Source organism: Manacus vitellinus, unplaced genomic scaffold (assembly GCF_001715985.3).
Source record: "Manacus vitellinus isolate BGI_N305 unplaced genomic scaffold, ASM171598v3 scaffold_35_pilon, whole genome shotgun sequence".
Taxonomy (NCBI): Eukaryota; Metazoa; Chordata; class Aves; order Passeriformes; family Pipridae; genus Manacus; species Manacus vitellinus.
In genome coordinates, this window is record NW_021940498.1 from 2,278,426 (window position 1) to 2,295,249 (window position 16,824).

Sequence of the window (16,824 nt, forward strand, 5' to 3'; positions counted from 1 at the left end):
TCCAGAGGATCCCTAGTTTGTGGTAGCTCCAGAGGATCCCTAGTTTGTGGTGTGGCTGGCCTGCCCTCACCTGGAGATCCTTCCAAAGCACGTGCTCGCTTGGGTGTTTGGAATCCAAGCTTACTGTGTCCTTAGGAAAAAAAAAAAGCTACTGGGAGTGTTTTGAGTCAGGCTTGGCACCCTTCGATAATGTCCTTTGGAAATGTAAGAGTAATTTTTTTGCAACATGGAGTTTGTGGGGCCACAAGCAGAAGGGAGGGGTAGAAACCTTTTTATAACAGTTCGTTTTCCTTCAAGTCACTGACAGAGGAAGAAAAGGCGACATACCTGGAGAAGGCTCGTAAGTGGAATGGAAAGAATCGCTCTCAGAAAACTGAGAAAGAGGTAAGAGCTGAGAATGGGACACCCTTCAGTAGCTAAACCAGGAGGGCGGAGTAGGTGGGGTTGGGGTTTGGTCAGCTGGGCTGCTGTGGAAGGTCCCCTGCTCTCCATAGCCTCCAGCCTCTGGAGGTTATGGCTGCTGTAGTAGTTCATACCATTATGAAGGTTGTCCAGAGAGTTGTTCTGGCTTGAATTGAAGGATAGAATGCTCCATACCTTTTTAAACCAGCACGGCTAGTTCCTTTGGGCTTTTTTACCCAGTAAAATGTATTTCTCTAACATCCTACTTTGATGTTTAGCAGTGTTTTGCAGTGCCTGACATAACAGTATTTTCTTTTTTTAATTTATAATACTGCAAAATGATATGACTTCTGGTCCTAGGTTCGTGTAGCTTTTGAGTGTCATTAATTCAGGTGTTTCTTGCCTGATGGCCTGAAAGCACATCTTACAGGCGGCTGATTTGTTGTTCTCCAGTGGCTGTGTGGTGAACCAGATCAATGAAATGTTGCAGCCTGTGCACAAATAGAATAATTGCACTTTGCCATTATTTCTAGGTTGGTTTGGTTATGAAGAGACTGGTAATGCTATGGTGGAGGACAATATAAAGTAAGCAGTTAGGTTAAGATGAATGTGGTTGTGGTTGGAAACAGTGGTAAACACATCACCACTTCTGCTGTTTACTGTCTTGAAAAGGTGTGTGTATCCCTTTTGTTTGTTTCTGTCTGTCTCTTTTCCTCTCCCAGTAGTTCCCTGAAGCAGAGTTTGGTTCAGAGTTTGAATTATGTGAGGTGTCAGAAAACTTAATTTTATTCCAGTCTTGGCTGGCAGTGTAAAAACTTTTGTGTCAAAGGCAAGAGCCTGATTGAGTAAATGGATAGTAGTGCATTTACTTCTTCATGCTCTATTACTAGATAATGACTATGAACTATGAATTAGTGGTGAGGATAAATTTCAGGACTTTAAAACACTTCTGTGATGCTAGAGAATGGCAGAATATAGTTTGGAGTAACTGGTAAATCTGGATTAGTTAAATTGGTCAGTCTAGACTAGTAGGGGGACGTTAGGCAGCGTTTTCTGATTTTTGGGGGCCTGCCAGTTGGGGAAGAAGCTGTTTAAAATATGATGGTCATCATGTTATTTAGCAGGCTTAAAGTATGTGATTAATCAAACTCCATTTCTATATATCATAGAAAACTAAGTGCAAGTCATAAATGGAGGCTTCTCTATTTCATTCCACAAGTTGTAGCATTTTAGAAGTCTGTAATCAGCAAAAGGAACAGTTGCTTTACCAAAATAAAGAGCACCGTTGTTACTGCATGTCAGTGCAAAGAGGGAAGTGTGTGTATGTGAGATGCTGTGTGATCTCAGTTTATTTATCATAGCCCTATACAGAGACAGCTGTTTTGTGTAATGAAAGGTTGTGTTCATCTTTTGGAGAAGACCAGAGCTTGCTTAGATGGGAATCATCCCTCATTTTGTTTTAAGTAATTCAAACTGATAACCAGTTAGCTTTGGCTGAGATGTTTGTCTGGAATCAGTGCACCTGAATGTGGATGTTATTCCCAATTTGGGTCTTGAATGACTGATTTCTGTAAGGCTGCCAGGTTTCTCTTCCTGTCCTATTAAAAGCTTATTGTTCCTGAATGGATTTTCACTGTTTATGGGAATGCATACCCCTCTTCCTTGCTCTCTGCTGGAGCAATCTGATGACTTCCTTGTGGCTATATGAGCTTTTCATGAATTTGTTTCTGCCCAAAGGCAACTAACACATGTGCCATGGGCTTTTATTCATAAACCTTAGGGGGAAAAAAGCTTTTATTTCCAGTTTGAGGAGTTCCTTGCCTGTGATAAGTGGTTGAACCTAAGAAATTATTATTTTTTTTTTAATTGCAGTTGCAAATTTAGCTGTAGTTCTTTAAAGTTGTAGTGAGTTGACAAAGGTACTGAAGAGATTATTGCCTTCCTGGCTTGAAGGTACACAGGCACTTTTATATAAACTGCAGACTTATTCCTAACCGTAATTGTTATAGTGGATGTTCCATTTTCCTCTGATATAAGGAGGTGAAGGACTTTATTTGGAGTGAGAAGACTCTGTGGTGTTTGTTGTTTTTTGGGTTTTTTTTAAACTTTCTCATCTTTTCCAGACACATAATCTGGGTGATCCAGTTCCCGCCTCTCTGACCAAAAAGATGCCCAGTGTTACTTCTTTGCCAGATGCCCTTGCTATGTCTTGGAATAATGATCAGGGTATGGTAATCTTAAAGCCATTGATCCTCCTAGGTGAAAGTTTGCCTTCTGTGGATGTTCTCAGTGGTACCTATACAAAGGATGTTTACATTTAGCTAATAGCCATCTGTGCCAACTGCTCCTTTGTTTTAAAGTATTTTACTACTGATCTATAAGGTAATATACAGTGAAGTCATGGAAAATGCCCCTTTCCCCCCCAAATTCCTAAGAATTCTGTCTTCTGTTTTTTTTAGCTTGATGGGAGTATGGCCACTAATAGTTTCTTAACAGTTATTTCAAGGTTTTTTTTTAAGAAAGAAAAAGTAATTTTTCAGGTCCTTTATGATTCTTTTTAAAGGGTGAAGAGTTATTAGATATCAAAGTTCAAGATTTGTAAGGCAGAGGTATTAAATAAAACAATGGCCTGGTCTCTTTGGGAGAATAGAAGAGAGGATGTGTACTTGTGGTGCCTTTATAACATCCTGACTTGCTTCCTTATTGAAAGAACTCTGGAAAATGAAACCTTCCTTATCTGTACCCCATCTTCAAATGGATTGTTATTTAGTGGAGCAAGAAGGTGTTTTTTTGATAGAGGGCAGAACTTAAAGATAAGGAGTAAATGTCTGCCTTAAACTTCAGTGAGGACAGTATGTGACAGTCGGGGAGAGAAGGATTAAGGTGTGCAGTGAAATATTTTTTTATAATTGGATACTTTTTAAATTAGTAAATGATAAATTTATTTCTTAACGTTTGTCTTGGGTGTTCTTTGCCGCTTTCTTTGGGAGCTCACTTGGCAGAGGAGAAGCAATCCTTTTAATTAGCAGACTTCTCATCTTCCTGCCCCACAAGATTACTACCAGCTCATTTAACTTGTGTAAGTTACTAAATTGAGCTTGGGAGGCTGCTTTGCAGATATTGATTTTTTTTTTTTTCCCCGTCCTTATTTTCCTTAAGTGCAAAGAGACCAATCATTAAAAGGAATAGTAGTTCCTGTTGGATTCCAGGCTTCTTGAAAACTTGTGGGTTTGGGGGTTGGCTTTTTTGGGGGGTTTTTTAGTGGGTTTTGGTGGTGTGGGGGGGTTTTGTTTGTTGGTTGGTTTTTTGTTTTGTTTTGTGGTTTTTATTTTTGTTGGGGTTTTTTTGGTTGGGTTTTTTTGTTTGTTTATTTTTTGGTTGGGGGTTTTTTTTGGTTGGGGTTTTTTTGTTGGTTTTTATTTTTCCTTAGGTTTTTTTGGGGGGGTTGGGTTTTTTGTTGAATTTTTTTAGGAGGCTTTGGGGGAGAGTTTTTTTGGGGGAGTTGGGGTATTTTTTGGGAGGGGTTGGGTTTTTTGTTTTTTGTTTTTTGTTTGGTTTTTTTGGGGGGGGTTTTATTGTTGAGTTTTTTTATTGTTGGTTTTTTGGGGGGAGTTTTGGGGTTTTTTTTGGGGGGGGTTAAGGGGGTTTTGGAGTTTTTTTGGTGGTTTTTTTTGGAGTGGTTTTTTTGGTGGTTTTTTTTTGATGGGTTTTTTTGGGGGGGGTGATTTTTTGAGGGGAGATTTTATAGGGGTTGTGGTTTTTTTTGTTGGTTTTTTTAATTGTTGAGGGTTTTTTGGTGGGGTTTCTTTGGGTGTTTTTTTTTTAGTGGGGTTTTTGGTTTGGTTTTGCTTTTATTGGTTGGTTTTTTTGCCTGATCTCTACACACAGTAGCATCTATGGAAGGTGTGCTAGGACTACTGATACACCTGACTCTTGCATAGAGATTAGTTACCTTGTCATCTTGGAAAGATCTGCATGTTTTATTTGGTTGTTACCCCACGTCACTCAGCCATGTGCTGTAACCTCTGGAGGCTCGTGTGAAAATGGTTTTGTTCTTTTCCTTGCAGCTGTGGTTACAGACATCTTCTACTTCCTGGACATTTACAGCCATGGCAAGCTGCCATCCCAGTGTGAGCTGCGCTTCCTTCCTTGTGAGATTGGGTGTGTCAGGTACTCCCTGCAGGATGGCATCACGGCTGATTTCCATCACTTCATAGAGCCAGGTGAGTTCCAAGAAAGCAGAGATGGCTTCAGTTGTCAGAGCTGCAGGAAACTTCAAAGAGGGTGGAATAAATCCAGGAGGACCTTCAGATGTTTGTGCTTTATATTTCGTGTGGAGGAATGTTTCTCTTGATTGGACCTAAACACACTGTGCAATGTACTTTGTTTTTTAATATGCATAGAGCTGAAAATAGCTCTTCCAAAAACAGTTGTGGCTCTTGTACAAGGCCACAAGGGAAGATGAAGCTGTTTCCTTCTGTGTATGAGGATTGGTGTGTAGTTGAGAGTTAAGGATCTGTCACTGTGGATGTTGGATGATGACTGTTCTTTTTCTCCTGCAGAAGCACCACCACGTGGTTTTCGGTACCACTGCCAGGCTGCTGGTGAGTGTCAGTGGGGAAAAAGAATGATATGCAAAGGTGTACAGTTATAGATTCAGCTTATCTGACCTGTAGCCAAGTGTTTTGTAAGTCTGCAGTTTCTCCTTCTGGGAACTTGTCAAATTTCAAAGAGAAGAGATGTCAGAGTGGCTTCTCACAGTCACCTTTTATATATTTCTTGTACCTGCAAGTGGCAGAGCACTTCACTCAAAATGGTTTTGTCAATGGCAGAATTATTTGTATCCTGTTTTCCTATTTTAATGCAATAGTAACTGCAATATGTTGTTCTTAAATGGGACAACTTTTCCTGGCCTACCAAGCCCATCTGAGCAGAGTGTCCTTTTAATAGTCCTTGTGTGTATCTTCAGCATGAAGTGCTAATTAATGACGGGGTATCTCAAAGATGCTGGTTTATATTTAAGCTATATTTTGCAACTTTATCTATATCAACAAAGTTAAAATGTTTATGCCATTGTTGTGTCTGGCTTGGCCTGCCCCGTTTCCCTTACGACTTTTAGTAATGTTTATAGATTCCTAATTGTTTCTGTTAGGGCACTTCCTCCCCTTGTGTACAGAGGGAAGGAGCTTGGCCTATGTTTTCCTATGTCAAATACTTGGATAATGGCCTTTTAAAAGGGGCAGAGGGGCAGGAGTGTGTGTGTGTTTGCTCACAGCCCAGACCTGCCAGGCTTCTGCTGACAGAAGCAAGGTTTTGATAGCTCTGATCACAGACATTGCCAGTGGAGAAGAGGAGGAGTGTGTGCTTGTGTGTATACATATATGTATAGAAAAAGATAGAAAGGAGGAGGGAGCTGTATCATTTAAGGAAACAGGACTTTGGCAACTTTTTGTGTTTGTTTTTTTTTTCCTGCCCCCCTTCCCTCTCCTCCATTAGGTGCTGAAACTCATAAGATCCCTATATCTGGATTTCATCTTCCACGTACTTGTTACGCAGTTGTCTTGCAGGAACTCCTTGAGTTTGCCCAGCCAGCCAGAGGGGTCCAGCCTCGCTTTTTCTGCAGGGTATGGCCAAGGTCGAAGTAAGATGCTCTAAATCTAAACTTCTGCTTTCACTTCTGTTGGATGACTAAGAAGATACTTTGCTCTAAAACCTGATCAGTGTGCAAATGAGTGGGAAAAGACACTCATGTCCAAAGTGTCCCAGTTCCACGCAGGAAGAAATGGCCTCTAGAAGCTAATCTTTTTATAAAGCAGAGACCTAATTTTCTGTCTTCTTATTTTCAGCCTGTGCTTCTGGCTCTAGCCTGCTGATGAACAGGATTTGTTGGTCTCTGACATTGTTTTGACTTAGGTTAAGGGCTTTCTAAGATTGGCTTAAATTAAATGTGCTCAGTAATAGCCATACAACCCTGCTTTTTTCAAGGGATGTTTTTCTGGTTTTGTGACTCCTTGCCCATGAGAATACCATGGCTCTTAATTTTTGCTCAAGCTTCATTTGCCAAGGAGCAAAGTAAAATGTTAGGATTCTGAGGTGTTTAAGCTTCGTAACAGGTGTATTACATTTCAATTCCATTCAAGGCTTATCTTAGTCCTGAGGAAGGTTGGGAGGGTCAAGATCTTGGGCTCCATCTGTAGATAGAGGGCTCTGAAGAGATATGCATGAAACTTGGCTCCTCTTCGAGATAGTTTTCAGGAAGAGTGTATATTCAGTCACACAAACAGTTTTGGTTTGGAGGTGACTTTTTCAGGCGTAGTCAGAAGTTCTGCAAATTGTCAGAATTCATACTGTGCTCCTTGGAGGTGACAGAAGTTTCCTTCCCTCTAGTCTAACGACAGATTCCAAATTAACTGGTGCCTCGGTCGAATGGCCACCGTAGCAGGTAGGAAATGCATCATTTTTGCCCTTCCTTTTCTCCCCCCCTGCCCCCAGAAATAAGGGTTATGTAGTCATGGATGGCTGTATTGGTCTGAAAATCGTGTCTCAGAGTTTTCATAGGAGGTGGTCACCTACTTTGAGTGCTTCTTCCTCTTAGTTTCTCCCTGTCAGTGGAGAAAGCCCACGTTGCTGGGAAGCCAGGTTTTATGAAAAGTACTGATGGAATAACTTTGAGCTTTGATGCTACAGTAAGAGGCTGGGCAATAAACAGGGACTGACTGAGAAATGAGCTGAGCAGAATGTTCACTGACTCTTGTTCTCCTGGCCTGGATTTTCACTGCACTGTAGGCATTGAGAGCTCTCTGCAGCTTTTTGCTGTAGAAGACCTGATAGTAGAACTGTACCTGAAGAAATACCTAAAGGAGCCATCCAAGACATGGGTGTCTAGAAAACTAGATGTCTGCCTGTGGGATTTCTCCAGTAACACCAGGTAAGTTGGGTGGTTCTTTGTGTAAATATGTGTTAGCATGTCCTGGTGCTCTGCAAACAGCTTGTGTGCTGCTAGGCCTTCCAATCAGAAATGCTTCTTGTCACATCATGAGTACAACTGGAAACAAAAATTACTTTCCCAGAAGTGTAAAGACAGGTGGCATTTTAATGCTGAGTCTGAGGCCTAATTTAAAGGAGAGGGGTAAAAATGGGAATAAAATACATTGTGGCATTTAACTGGAAATCACAGAAGTGAGAAGATTCAGACTCTTAGAAGTGTGATTTGATGGAACCTGGCTGTTGCTATACATCAAATGCTTCATGCTGCTGCTGTGATGAGGGACAAAGTATGTTTGCCACTGATATAAATCAAGTTCTCAAGCATAGGATTAAGCTAGATCCTATTTTTTTTTTCTTCCAGAAGAAATGTTCTTTATTACACAGCTGGAATCCTATTTACTCCATAGGATCTTTACTTTTTTTTCCCCCCCTATGTCTTCAACAGTAAAGCTTTTCCTGCTTTCACATTCTTCTGTGTTGGTGCCAATACTGATGTGTAGCTTGCAACATTGCAGGAGCCTATTGGGTGATGATGCAGTTAATTTAGAAATAGACTTTAACTTTTCCTCTGCTGCTGTTTTAAGAAAGAACCAGTAATTTGACCTTAAATTTTAGTGAATTTAGAAACCACATAAATGATTCTTGGAAGTCTGCTTGGAATATGGATTTCAAGACCTATTGGGTTCATGGGTGTCACTTTGTCTTTTTGTAGTCAGGTAGTTTTGCATTTCCACAGGTATCTTCACACTAGAAGAAGAGTTTAAGGAGAATAGAAAATTGTACTCTAAACCACACATTTGGAGAGGACAGTGACAATGCTTATGCTATGAGAAACTGTTTCACATTAATGGGAAACTTCAAATTGTTACCTTAAAATTCCATTTGTCTCTCAGGGTTGTCTTTTCTCCCTGCCCCCCACCTCAGCACAGAGCAGGTTGCCTGATAACCAGGCTTTTAACTCTGCATAAACTACTTAGGGCACAGCTATTGAACTCTACTCCTCTGTGAAATTTTCAAGGTACTACATTGTCTCTGTGACAAAAAGATAATATTTTTAATATTTCCTCCTGTTCCATCTGACCAACTATTCATGTTGTTTCACAACGTAAATGCTTCTGAAATGAGCCTGAACTTTGTTTCATGTAGGTGCAAGTGGCACGAGGAGAACGATATAATCTGCTGTGCTTTGGCATCCTGTAAGAAAATTGCGTGAGTATTGCTATGGAGTCGTCTCCAGGGTGGTGACTTTTTATTCTGTCACTGTTACAGAGTAGAGAAGTGTCAGTTGCATTAGAGTTCACTGTTTTTCTTCAGAGGTTTACTGTATGTGGTGAGAAATTCTCAGCATGTTCTAGTATATCTCTACTTTGCAAACTTTTGTACTGCCTTATGTATAATGTAGAGTTGTAATGTCCTGTTACCTTTTTGGTGTGGAGAAGGGAAAAGTAAATAGATGGGAAACGAGGAAATGCCATTTGTGATCTCAGTCAGTAGTAGTAGCAGCACTTAGAGAGGCAATAATGAATAGTCTTTCATTCAGAAAACTCTTCAGGTGCTGCTGTGTGTTGCCTTTCACAGTTCTAAGTGCTGCATGTGGAAGTGTGGGGAAGCAGTTGTTTTCACTGTGTGTGTAGTTGTAGAATAGGCTGGTGGTCTTGGAAGGGTACATCTGCTCTGTGCATCTCAGGTTGCTTTTGTTTGCCAGTTGAAGAATTCGAAATGCTGTCCTTACATACAGTCCTCTTAGCCAAACTTTCCTTGTTTTCTTTTTTTCTGGATCAAGTTACTGCATCAGTAGATCTTTAGCCAATGTGTATGGAGTCCCACTAACAGCAGCTCACCTGCCTCTGGGAGTCTCTCATTGTGATCAAAGCACAAGTACCAGGATTGTGAAACTGGATGCTGGTTGTCAGGTCAGATTCTTTCAGCTGATACCCTGATTTATTTCTAGTTCATTTGAGTGAGCTGTTTTCTCTCTGGGTGCTGTCCTTTGTGACATATATATATTGGGCAGACTGGTGGGTTTTTTGACCATAATTCATGGGTTTCGTGGGTAGTGGTGTATACTGCATTTTAGAACACACATTTCATTTTGAATGCTTATTTCTTCATACAGAAAATGAAAGCTGAGAGTTCTGGATATGACAGACCTTTTGGTGCTCCAAGTCGGGACCGTGAGTTTATCCCTTCTAATCGTGAGTTTGAAACTTTCACATTTTTAAGGGAGAAGAGATATTTAAACTTAATCCACTTATTGCTTTTTCAAATTTCTGGGTTTAAATGTTGCTTGTCAGTGGCATAAAGCTTACCCAGCTCTGCATGGGCTGTGCTTATTCCTGCATGTGGATTTCACTGAATTTTGGAAGACACAAACATGAAGAGCTGCCATTTTCTTACTGGACACAATCTTAGAGTCAAAAAAGTCTCTCAAAATTTAGCTTTTCTTACAAATGTTGCTCTCTGATGTATACCCCCTTACTTTTCTGCTACATGAAGTCTGTTCTCATATGCCTAGGTGCTTTGAGGCCAGGGCCATTTTGGAAATACTCTCCTTGCTCTTAAATCAGTCCATGTGCAAACTCAGCCAGTCTTTGTTGCAAGTATTCTGTCACAACTCAGTTTATAAAACTGCTCGTTTAAAGATGTCTTTTTGAAGTCAGGAGTTCTTTACTGGAAGGCACTTGAGCTCAGTTCCTCTGGGCAGTTCATGGCTCACCTTCAGAGGAACAGGATCAGGTTTGCAAGATAAATAACTGTAAGAATTCTGAGTTTGCAGCTTACATTCTTGCTCGTAAAGATCTGCTGAATTAAACTCTGAAACTGTTCCGCTTATAAATCAGGAGATCTTACGGTCTTGGTGTTTGTAGAGGGCACAACCTGTCTTAACTGTTTGTATTAGAGCTATGGAATAGCTTCAACTCCACAGCATATGAAGAATAATTCCATTAGTTTATGCAAGCTGTAAAGGCTGATTTGATTTGCAAACTGTATTTACTTTAATAGGTGATTCTCCATGTGGTGTGAAGACTTCCCTTGGTGTGAAAGAAGTGTCGTACAGGGAAGAGGAGTTGCTCCATTTCTGAAAAGTTCATCTGATCTATTCAAATCTTTCAGTATTTGAAAATCTTTTTTACATTCAGGACTGATTTGCTTTGTTTCCCTGAGAAAACCAGTAGTAGAGACTGCAGTTTTTCACCTTCTGTGCAACCCTTGACAGTCCAAGTTCTTGTTAGAATGATAAAACTATTGACTGGATTTAAAGAAGATAAACATCTTGTTTGTTATCTGCAGAAAGACTTGTTTTGGAGGGACCTGGCAGTTGCATCTTCAAAAATACATGCCCTACTATTTCTGTTTCTTAGTGAGTGGAGAGCAAATTCAAGATTGATTAATCAATATAATTGTGTTGGAAGAATTCTTTGGTGGCAATATGACTGTAAACAAGTGCTTTATTTCTTCTGCAATAACCTTGTCCTCTTCTGCATATGGAAGACAAAATTTCAGTGTATAATAGTCTCTCTCCAAAAAATGATGCAGGGGGAAGCATTGAAGGTATGAAGGGGAATTTAAAGGTACAATAGTCCTGAAGGTTTCTATAATTGATCAGTTCTAACCATGAAGAATTTGAGTGGTCTTTCAAGGCAAGAAAGCAGACTTTGATATGAAGTGTCCTGAAAGAAATACTTTGACAAATTTATTTTATCTATTAATATTCTTAGAGGCACAGACTATATTGTGTACATCACAAACAAGGACAACTTTTAATTTTTTTTTAAATTTGCATCAGTTTTCATTTTAAGAAATGCATGTCCCTCAAAGTTACAGACTGGAGAGAAGTCTAAGTGTTTTGGGGTTTTTTTTTATTTTTTTTGAAAAGAGTATTAAATTCAAACTGATACATTTGGCAAGATTAGCCTGGCTGGGTATATACTAATCATAATTATTTGAGGGCACATAACAAAAGTGGGAGACTGATTAACATTCTTCAGGGAAGTTAGTTGTTCCATTTTATGGAGGTACAGTTCTGGGACCAGTTCCCAGAAAGTTGTCTGAGCCTTGTCCATGTGTATTTAAGCAAAGGATTCTCAGAAATATGATCTTATTTTTTTTTTAGTTGTTTCTATGTTTTGTTCCAACAGAGGTCCAGCTTTGAAACACTATTTCCATGGCAACTAACTGTGTGAAGGTACTTATTTCATTCCTCTGTGAAGGTACTTATTTCATTCCTTCTAGGTACTGAAACTCAAGATTAGGTGGTTCATTCTGTTGAAGAGGAAAAAACCTCAACAAAACTGATGCAAACAAAACACAAAACCCAACTAAAATAAGAGGTTTATTTGTGGATAAACTCAGCCATGCTGATCAGTGTGTCAAAAAAGGCCAATTGCTATTTAAGTTGGAAACCTGTTACAACTGCTGGAAGGCCAGTTGAGGCATTTCTTCCAATACTGTAGGATCACTGAGGCATTTCCATTCTTCTTACCTGTTTGCCCCATCACTGAATTTCCATGTATTATTCTGTATTTGCTCCCTTTGAGGCCGCTGTCCTACCTGCTAATTTTCACCAAATAAGAGACAATAAACCTCTAGGACTGAAATCCACCCCTGGAGCAGCTGGGAATGTTGTACCAGGACGAGTGTGTCTATCCAGTAGTGCTGAAGGCTTCCCTGTGTTTGTATGGAGTTGTTGAAGTTCTGAGTTTCGTAGTTGACAGTTCAAAACATACAACTGTAATCTTTGAATTATTTTCGGAGTTCAGTGTTGCAATAAAAGCTTCCTGTTTCAATTCTTACATAGAAGAAAAGCCTTCAAAAAGTATTATTAAAATACTCATTCAGAGTCAGGTGCACAAACCTGGGAACATTTGTTGTTATGCTTGATGTGTTCTGTGTCAAGGCTGAGATAAAGAATCTGAGCAGGAGTGGAGAAATACCGTTAGGATTCCACGTCATATCTGTACCTTATCACCTGTAACTTAAAATAGCACATAAGCTGTAGAAGATCTAATTATATGCAGCAGCAGTGGGCTGTTAACTGGAGCAGTAACTCTTACTGTAATAACCAACAACTTACAGTGGGTTTTTTTGTAGTGAAAACCACAAGATCTATATAATTAGAGTAAGTACGTTCACTTGATGTAACCCATTTAATACTATTATTCTGCATATATTGAGGGAGATCCCTAACAGCCACTGAAGGATGATAGAAAATTCTTTCATTTTGGAGCTCTGCTTCCCTGGCTGCCTTGCAATTTGAAACTCTGTTTGGTTTCTCAAAAAATAGGTTCTGAAAAATAATTTCTGAAAATAAATTCTTGAAAAATAAACACAGTCAGCTAATGCTTCTCTCCATTAAATAAAGGAAAGTAAAGATGAGGGAAAGATGGTGACTTACAACTTTAGCACACCTCTTAAGTGCAAGGAATAGAACTGGTAAGGCACAAACTGTGGGTCACAACCAGGACAAAATTCTCCCCACTTGTATGACAGGATTCTCAAGGGGAAATAAAACCAAGTAAAGGCAGAATGGCCCTTGAGCAGAGTTTGAGTGATGCAGCCTGGGAGCTTTGAACATGTCCTTTCCATGTGGTAAAAAGTAGCAGTGATGATACTCTCTGCATGTGGGGGTGTAGGTACAACGTGTATTGAACTGGCTGAAGAGTTGGTTTTGTAAACAAGGCACCTGATAGATTCTATCAGACCTGACTTTCTGTCCTGTTAGTGTAGGTGCTCATTCCCATGACAGGAATGGGTAAAAACCATCCTGGTTTTACATACACGTTGGAAAGTTACTTGGTGTTTTTGTTCTTATAACAATAGTAGACAAATGGTTGAACTATGCATTGCTACTCTTTAAAGGTTTTGACTGGAACAGTTGTTTGAGGGTTGTGAAAGCAATGGGCTGTGATGCCAACTTTGCTGATCTAGTGTGTGGCATCAGTGTATTGACTTCTTAATCACATTCTTTTACATTCTCTTCAGAGTAAGTAACTGATACTGAAAAATAAAGTGTGTTAATACAGAGTAAGCAGCAGTTACTGGTTCTGTGTGTATAAGCTGTGAATTATCTGTCACTTGTGCATTGCTGGCTTGTCCACCCTCTCCTTTCAATAAACTGCAGAAACTAGATCTGTGGAAGAAGTTTCTGTTGACCACTGTCTCTGCTCCAGCATTCTCTTACATACATATATTCTGTGGATACAGAAATACCTGGGTTTGACATCTTTAATTTGAATTTTGTTGTGGAAAGCTGATCTTCCCAGTAAAGATAAGGCAGAAGCAGCTTTATCCTTGTCCTTCATGACCTCCTCCCTATTCCCATTCAGATGCATCCACAGAAATACTTTTTTTTTTTTTGCCCTTCACGTGCTTCACCAGATTGAGCTTTTGGTGGGCTTTGGCTTTCCTATCCCCACACCTGCACACCCACACAGCATGTGTGTCTCCCCAGTTGCTTGTCCCTGCTGCCATCTCCTGTGTGTTTCCTTTTCATGGGTGAGTTTTGTCCTTTGGTCAACCTCTGCTTGTTTGACTGTTTATCTTGTGGGAGGTGGTACTTGAAAAATCAATAGGCTCACCTGGACCCCTTTTCTCTTCAGGACTCTATGCCACAGGATTCTCTCAAGCAGGTCTCTGAACGAAGCCTCTGAAGACTGCTCTGCTGAGGGTTGTGATGCTGCTTTCTGCTGTTTTCCTCCCTCTTAGGATCCCAAATGGTCTGTCAAATATTAGGCATTGGGCTTTGCTGTTTGGGTGCATGTCAGACTGGAGGAAGCAGTGCTGTGAGCCCTGATGAAATGGCACAGTTGATGCTCATCCCACAGGGAGTGTTCTGTGACAGGTCCCCAGGAGTGAGGTCCGGGCTGAGTCATACCCAGCTGGAAAACTTGCTTCCATTTCAGACACTCTGAGCAGTCACAGTCAGGTGGTGGTGTGTGCTGAAGGTCATATTCTTCTAAGTGTTTGAGATTGGGTGAATGAAAACCTGTATTCCAGGAAGGCCTGTCTCAATTTCCTTGCAAAATAGTTGTAGTTTTCTGTTCCTGATATCTTTAGGAAAATCTGCATAATTATCACAGAGAGCCTGTGGTTTTGGACCTGTTAGGAATAGCACTTTTAAGTTCAACTTTCTGCTAGCAAGAATTCCAGACTTTGCCCAGAAGTGAAGTGACTCAAGTATATCTGTGAAACTGGGTTCAGTTTCTGGTTGATAGATAGAGGTAGATACTCATCGTGCAGCTGACTGCAAAGGCTTTAACAACATCTTTCCATTTGGCAGAGTGAATGTACTGCAGCGGAGCAGGAGAAAAACAAGTTTGTTATCTAGTCTCTGTCCTCTTGATGACTTCTGCTGGATTATCATCCCTCACTGTCACCCTGGAATGGCCAACCAATAATTTTTGTTCCAGTGATTTAGTAAAATGAAGAGATTGGCAAACACTTCTATTAGTCTAACCTTGTGTTATCTCTGCTCCCTTACTTTTCCTTGGTTCTGTGTTAGAAGCTCCCACAAACTTCTTTAATTGCCATTTATCAAATAATTCCTCTCAATCCCTAGTGAACAGGTGAAATGCAGGAGAGAGAAGTTACAAATTCCCTTGTGTTCCCTTATATTGGGCTGTAATAAATTTAGTACCAGTTCCAACACATCCAGTATTAATCTTGATGGTTTGATCATTGTACTGTGAACTTCATCAGTTAGAAGACTGTCTCTCCTGGAACAGATGATACAAAATAAATAGAAAAGGAGTGCTGTTACTCTAGCAACGAGAATGGTGAGATAATTAACTCTTGTCTGAATTGTGCACTGTACTGAATCTTGGAATGGGCTGTGGGATCAACAGCTCCTCTGTAATGCTGGAAGAGGATGCTAAGAAGAGTGAGGAAGGCAGTGAGAGCAGACCTCTGGGGTTATGTGGGAAGTGGGGAGGGGGTAGAATCCCTTAGGGAAGCTCTGTATAATAGAAGAATTCATTAAGGTTGGCATTTCGTGAAGAATAGTGTTTTCCAAACACAAGAGCAGTCCAGGAATGCAGGTAGATTGATCTGGGGAACTGTCTTGTCTTCACAGAGCTCTCATGGCCAGTCCTAGTGCAGTGTGAGGGAGTTAGAAACAGGAGTGGGCTACAAAGGAAGGATCCACAAACACTGACCACCTCTGTAGGGATGGTGTTTGGAAAGCCCACGCTTACCTGGAATTGATGCTTGCAAGGGATCAAGGTCAACAAGAAAAGCTTTTGTGACTGTGTTAGCAGGAAAGGACTGGACAGGGAAAAGTGGTCCTGCTGTTGAATGATGTGAGTGATTTAGTAACGTGACTGGAGCAATACAGAGAAGGCTGAGGTGCTCAGTACCTTCTCTGTCTCAGTCTTTTCTGATAAGGTCTGCTAACTCTATACTCAGAGTTCCAGGAGAACAGCAGCAGTGGATGAAGAGTGAGTCAGGGATCAGTTGGGAGTTCTAGATCCATCCAAGTCCTGGAGCCAGAGGGACAGCATCCAAGGATGCTGAGAAAGCTGCCTGATACCTTTTCAAGTCTGTTCTCACCTCTGAAAGGTCACAAAAGCACAGAAGGTCCACAGCAGTGGGAGGCAAATACTGCACCCATCTGTCAAAAGGGTAATCTAGGAAGGCATAGGCTGCTCAGCTCCACTGGATTTCTTAGAAAAATCATGGAGTGAGTCCTCTTGGAACAGCTTTTTGGGTACACAAAGGAGAAGAGGGGGTCTGGAATGAGTCAGCGTGGATTTACCAAGGTTAAATCATACTTGACCAGACTGGTTGCTTTCCGTGATAGGTTTGTGAATAATGAAAGTTGAACATAACTAAGCAGTAATTTGCTGTAGGCTGTGTAAAAGGATAAAGTAGGAATTTACTTTTCTGCCTGGTCATACTTTTTCTCCTTAATTCCTGCCTTTTGAGGGAAGTGAGTACTGAAGTTGGGTATACACACATGAACTCTCTGGAATTAGTTAAGTATCACTAGCTTTCTTCATGTTCCCTCCAAATACATTATTGCTGGTTTAATTTTGTTTAAGGTTGTGGATATACTACAGGTAACTCCTGGAGTTATTCCTGCTTCAAAGACAGACAAGTAACTAATTCAGTTGCAGAAAAACTTTGGAGTGAGATAGAAATCTGAATACATGTGATTTTGTCTGACTGAGTTTAACAGATTGGTTGAGGGAAAACACATAAAACATTCTGATAAATGCACTACTTCCAAGATATTACTCTTATCAAAAAAGGAAAAATTATAAGCAGCACTGGATTATCTCAGCCATGTCTTCGTGTGCTGTCACTTAGTTTATTTCTCAGTGTAGAACTGAGCTTAGTGTTGCAGAACTTCAAGTAGTTCTGTTGTAAAGGTCGTCAAGTTGGACTCTCTCTTGCTTTTCCCCTGCCTGTTCTTATGGAACCTGCTTACAGGGAATT

General features: G+C 40.4%; 1 protein-coding gene across 2 annotated transcripts; it reads left to right on the forward strand.

Annotated features, from left to right (window-relative positions):
- The first annotated feature begins 88 nt into the window (after positions 1–88).
- On the forward strand, positions 89–13,511 carry MAEL (maelstrom spermatogenic transposon silencer). 2 transcript variants are annotated; one of them, XM_018077024.2, is made up of 12 exons: positions 89–204; positions 298–384; positions 2,526–2,628; positions 4,470–4,625; positions 4,965–5,006; positions 5,899–6,026; positions 6,790–6,844; positions 7,189–7,330; positions 8,536–8,598; positions 9,173–9,302; positions 9,506–9,584; positions 10,393–13,511. In XM_018077024.2, the coding sequence occupies exons 1-12, from the start codon at positions 190–192 to the stop codon at positions 10,470–10,472; spliced, it is 1,080 nt and encodes a 359-aa protein (XP_017932513.1). In that variant the 5' UTR covers positions 89–189; the 3' UTR covers positions 10,473–13,511. The 2 variants fall into 2 exon arrangements, with proteins under 2 accessions (XP_017932513.1, XP_017932514.1); XM_018077025.2 differs by having other exon boundaries at positions 91–204; positions 9,506–9,554.
- The last annotated feature ends 3,313 nt before the right edge of the window (positions 13,512–16,824 follow it).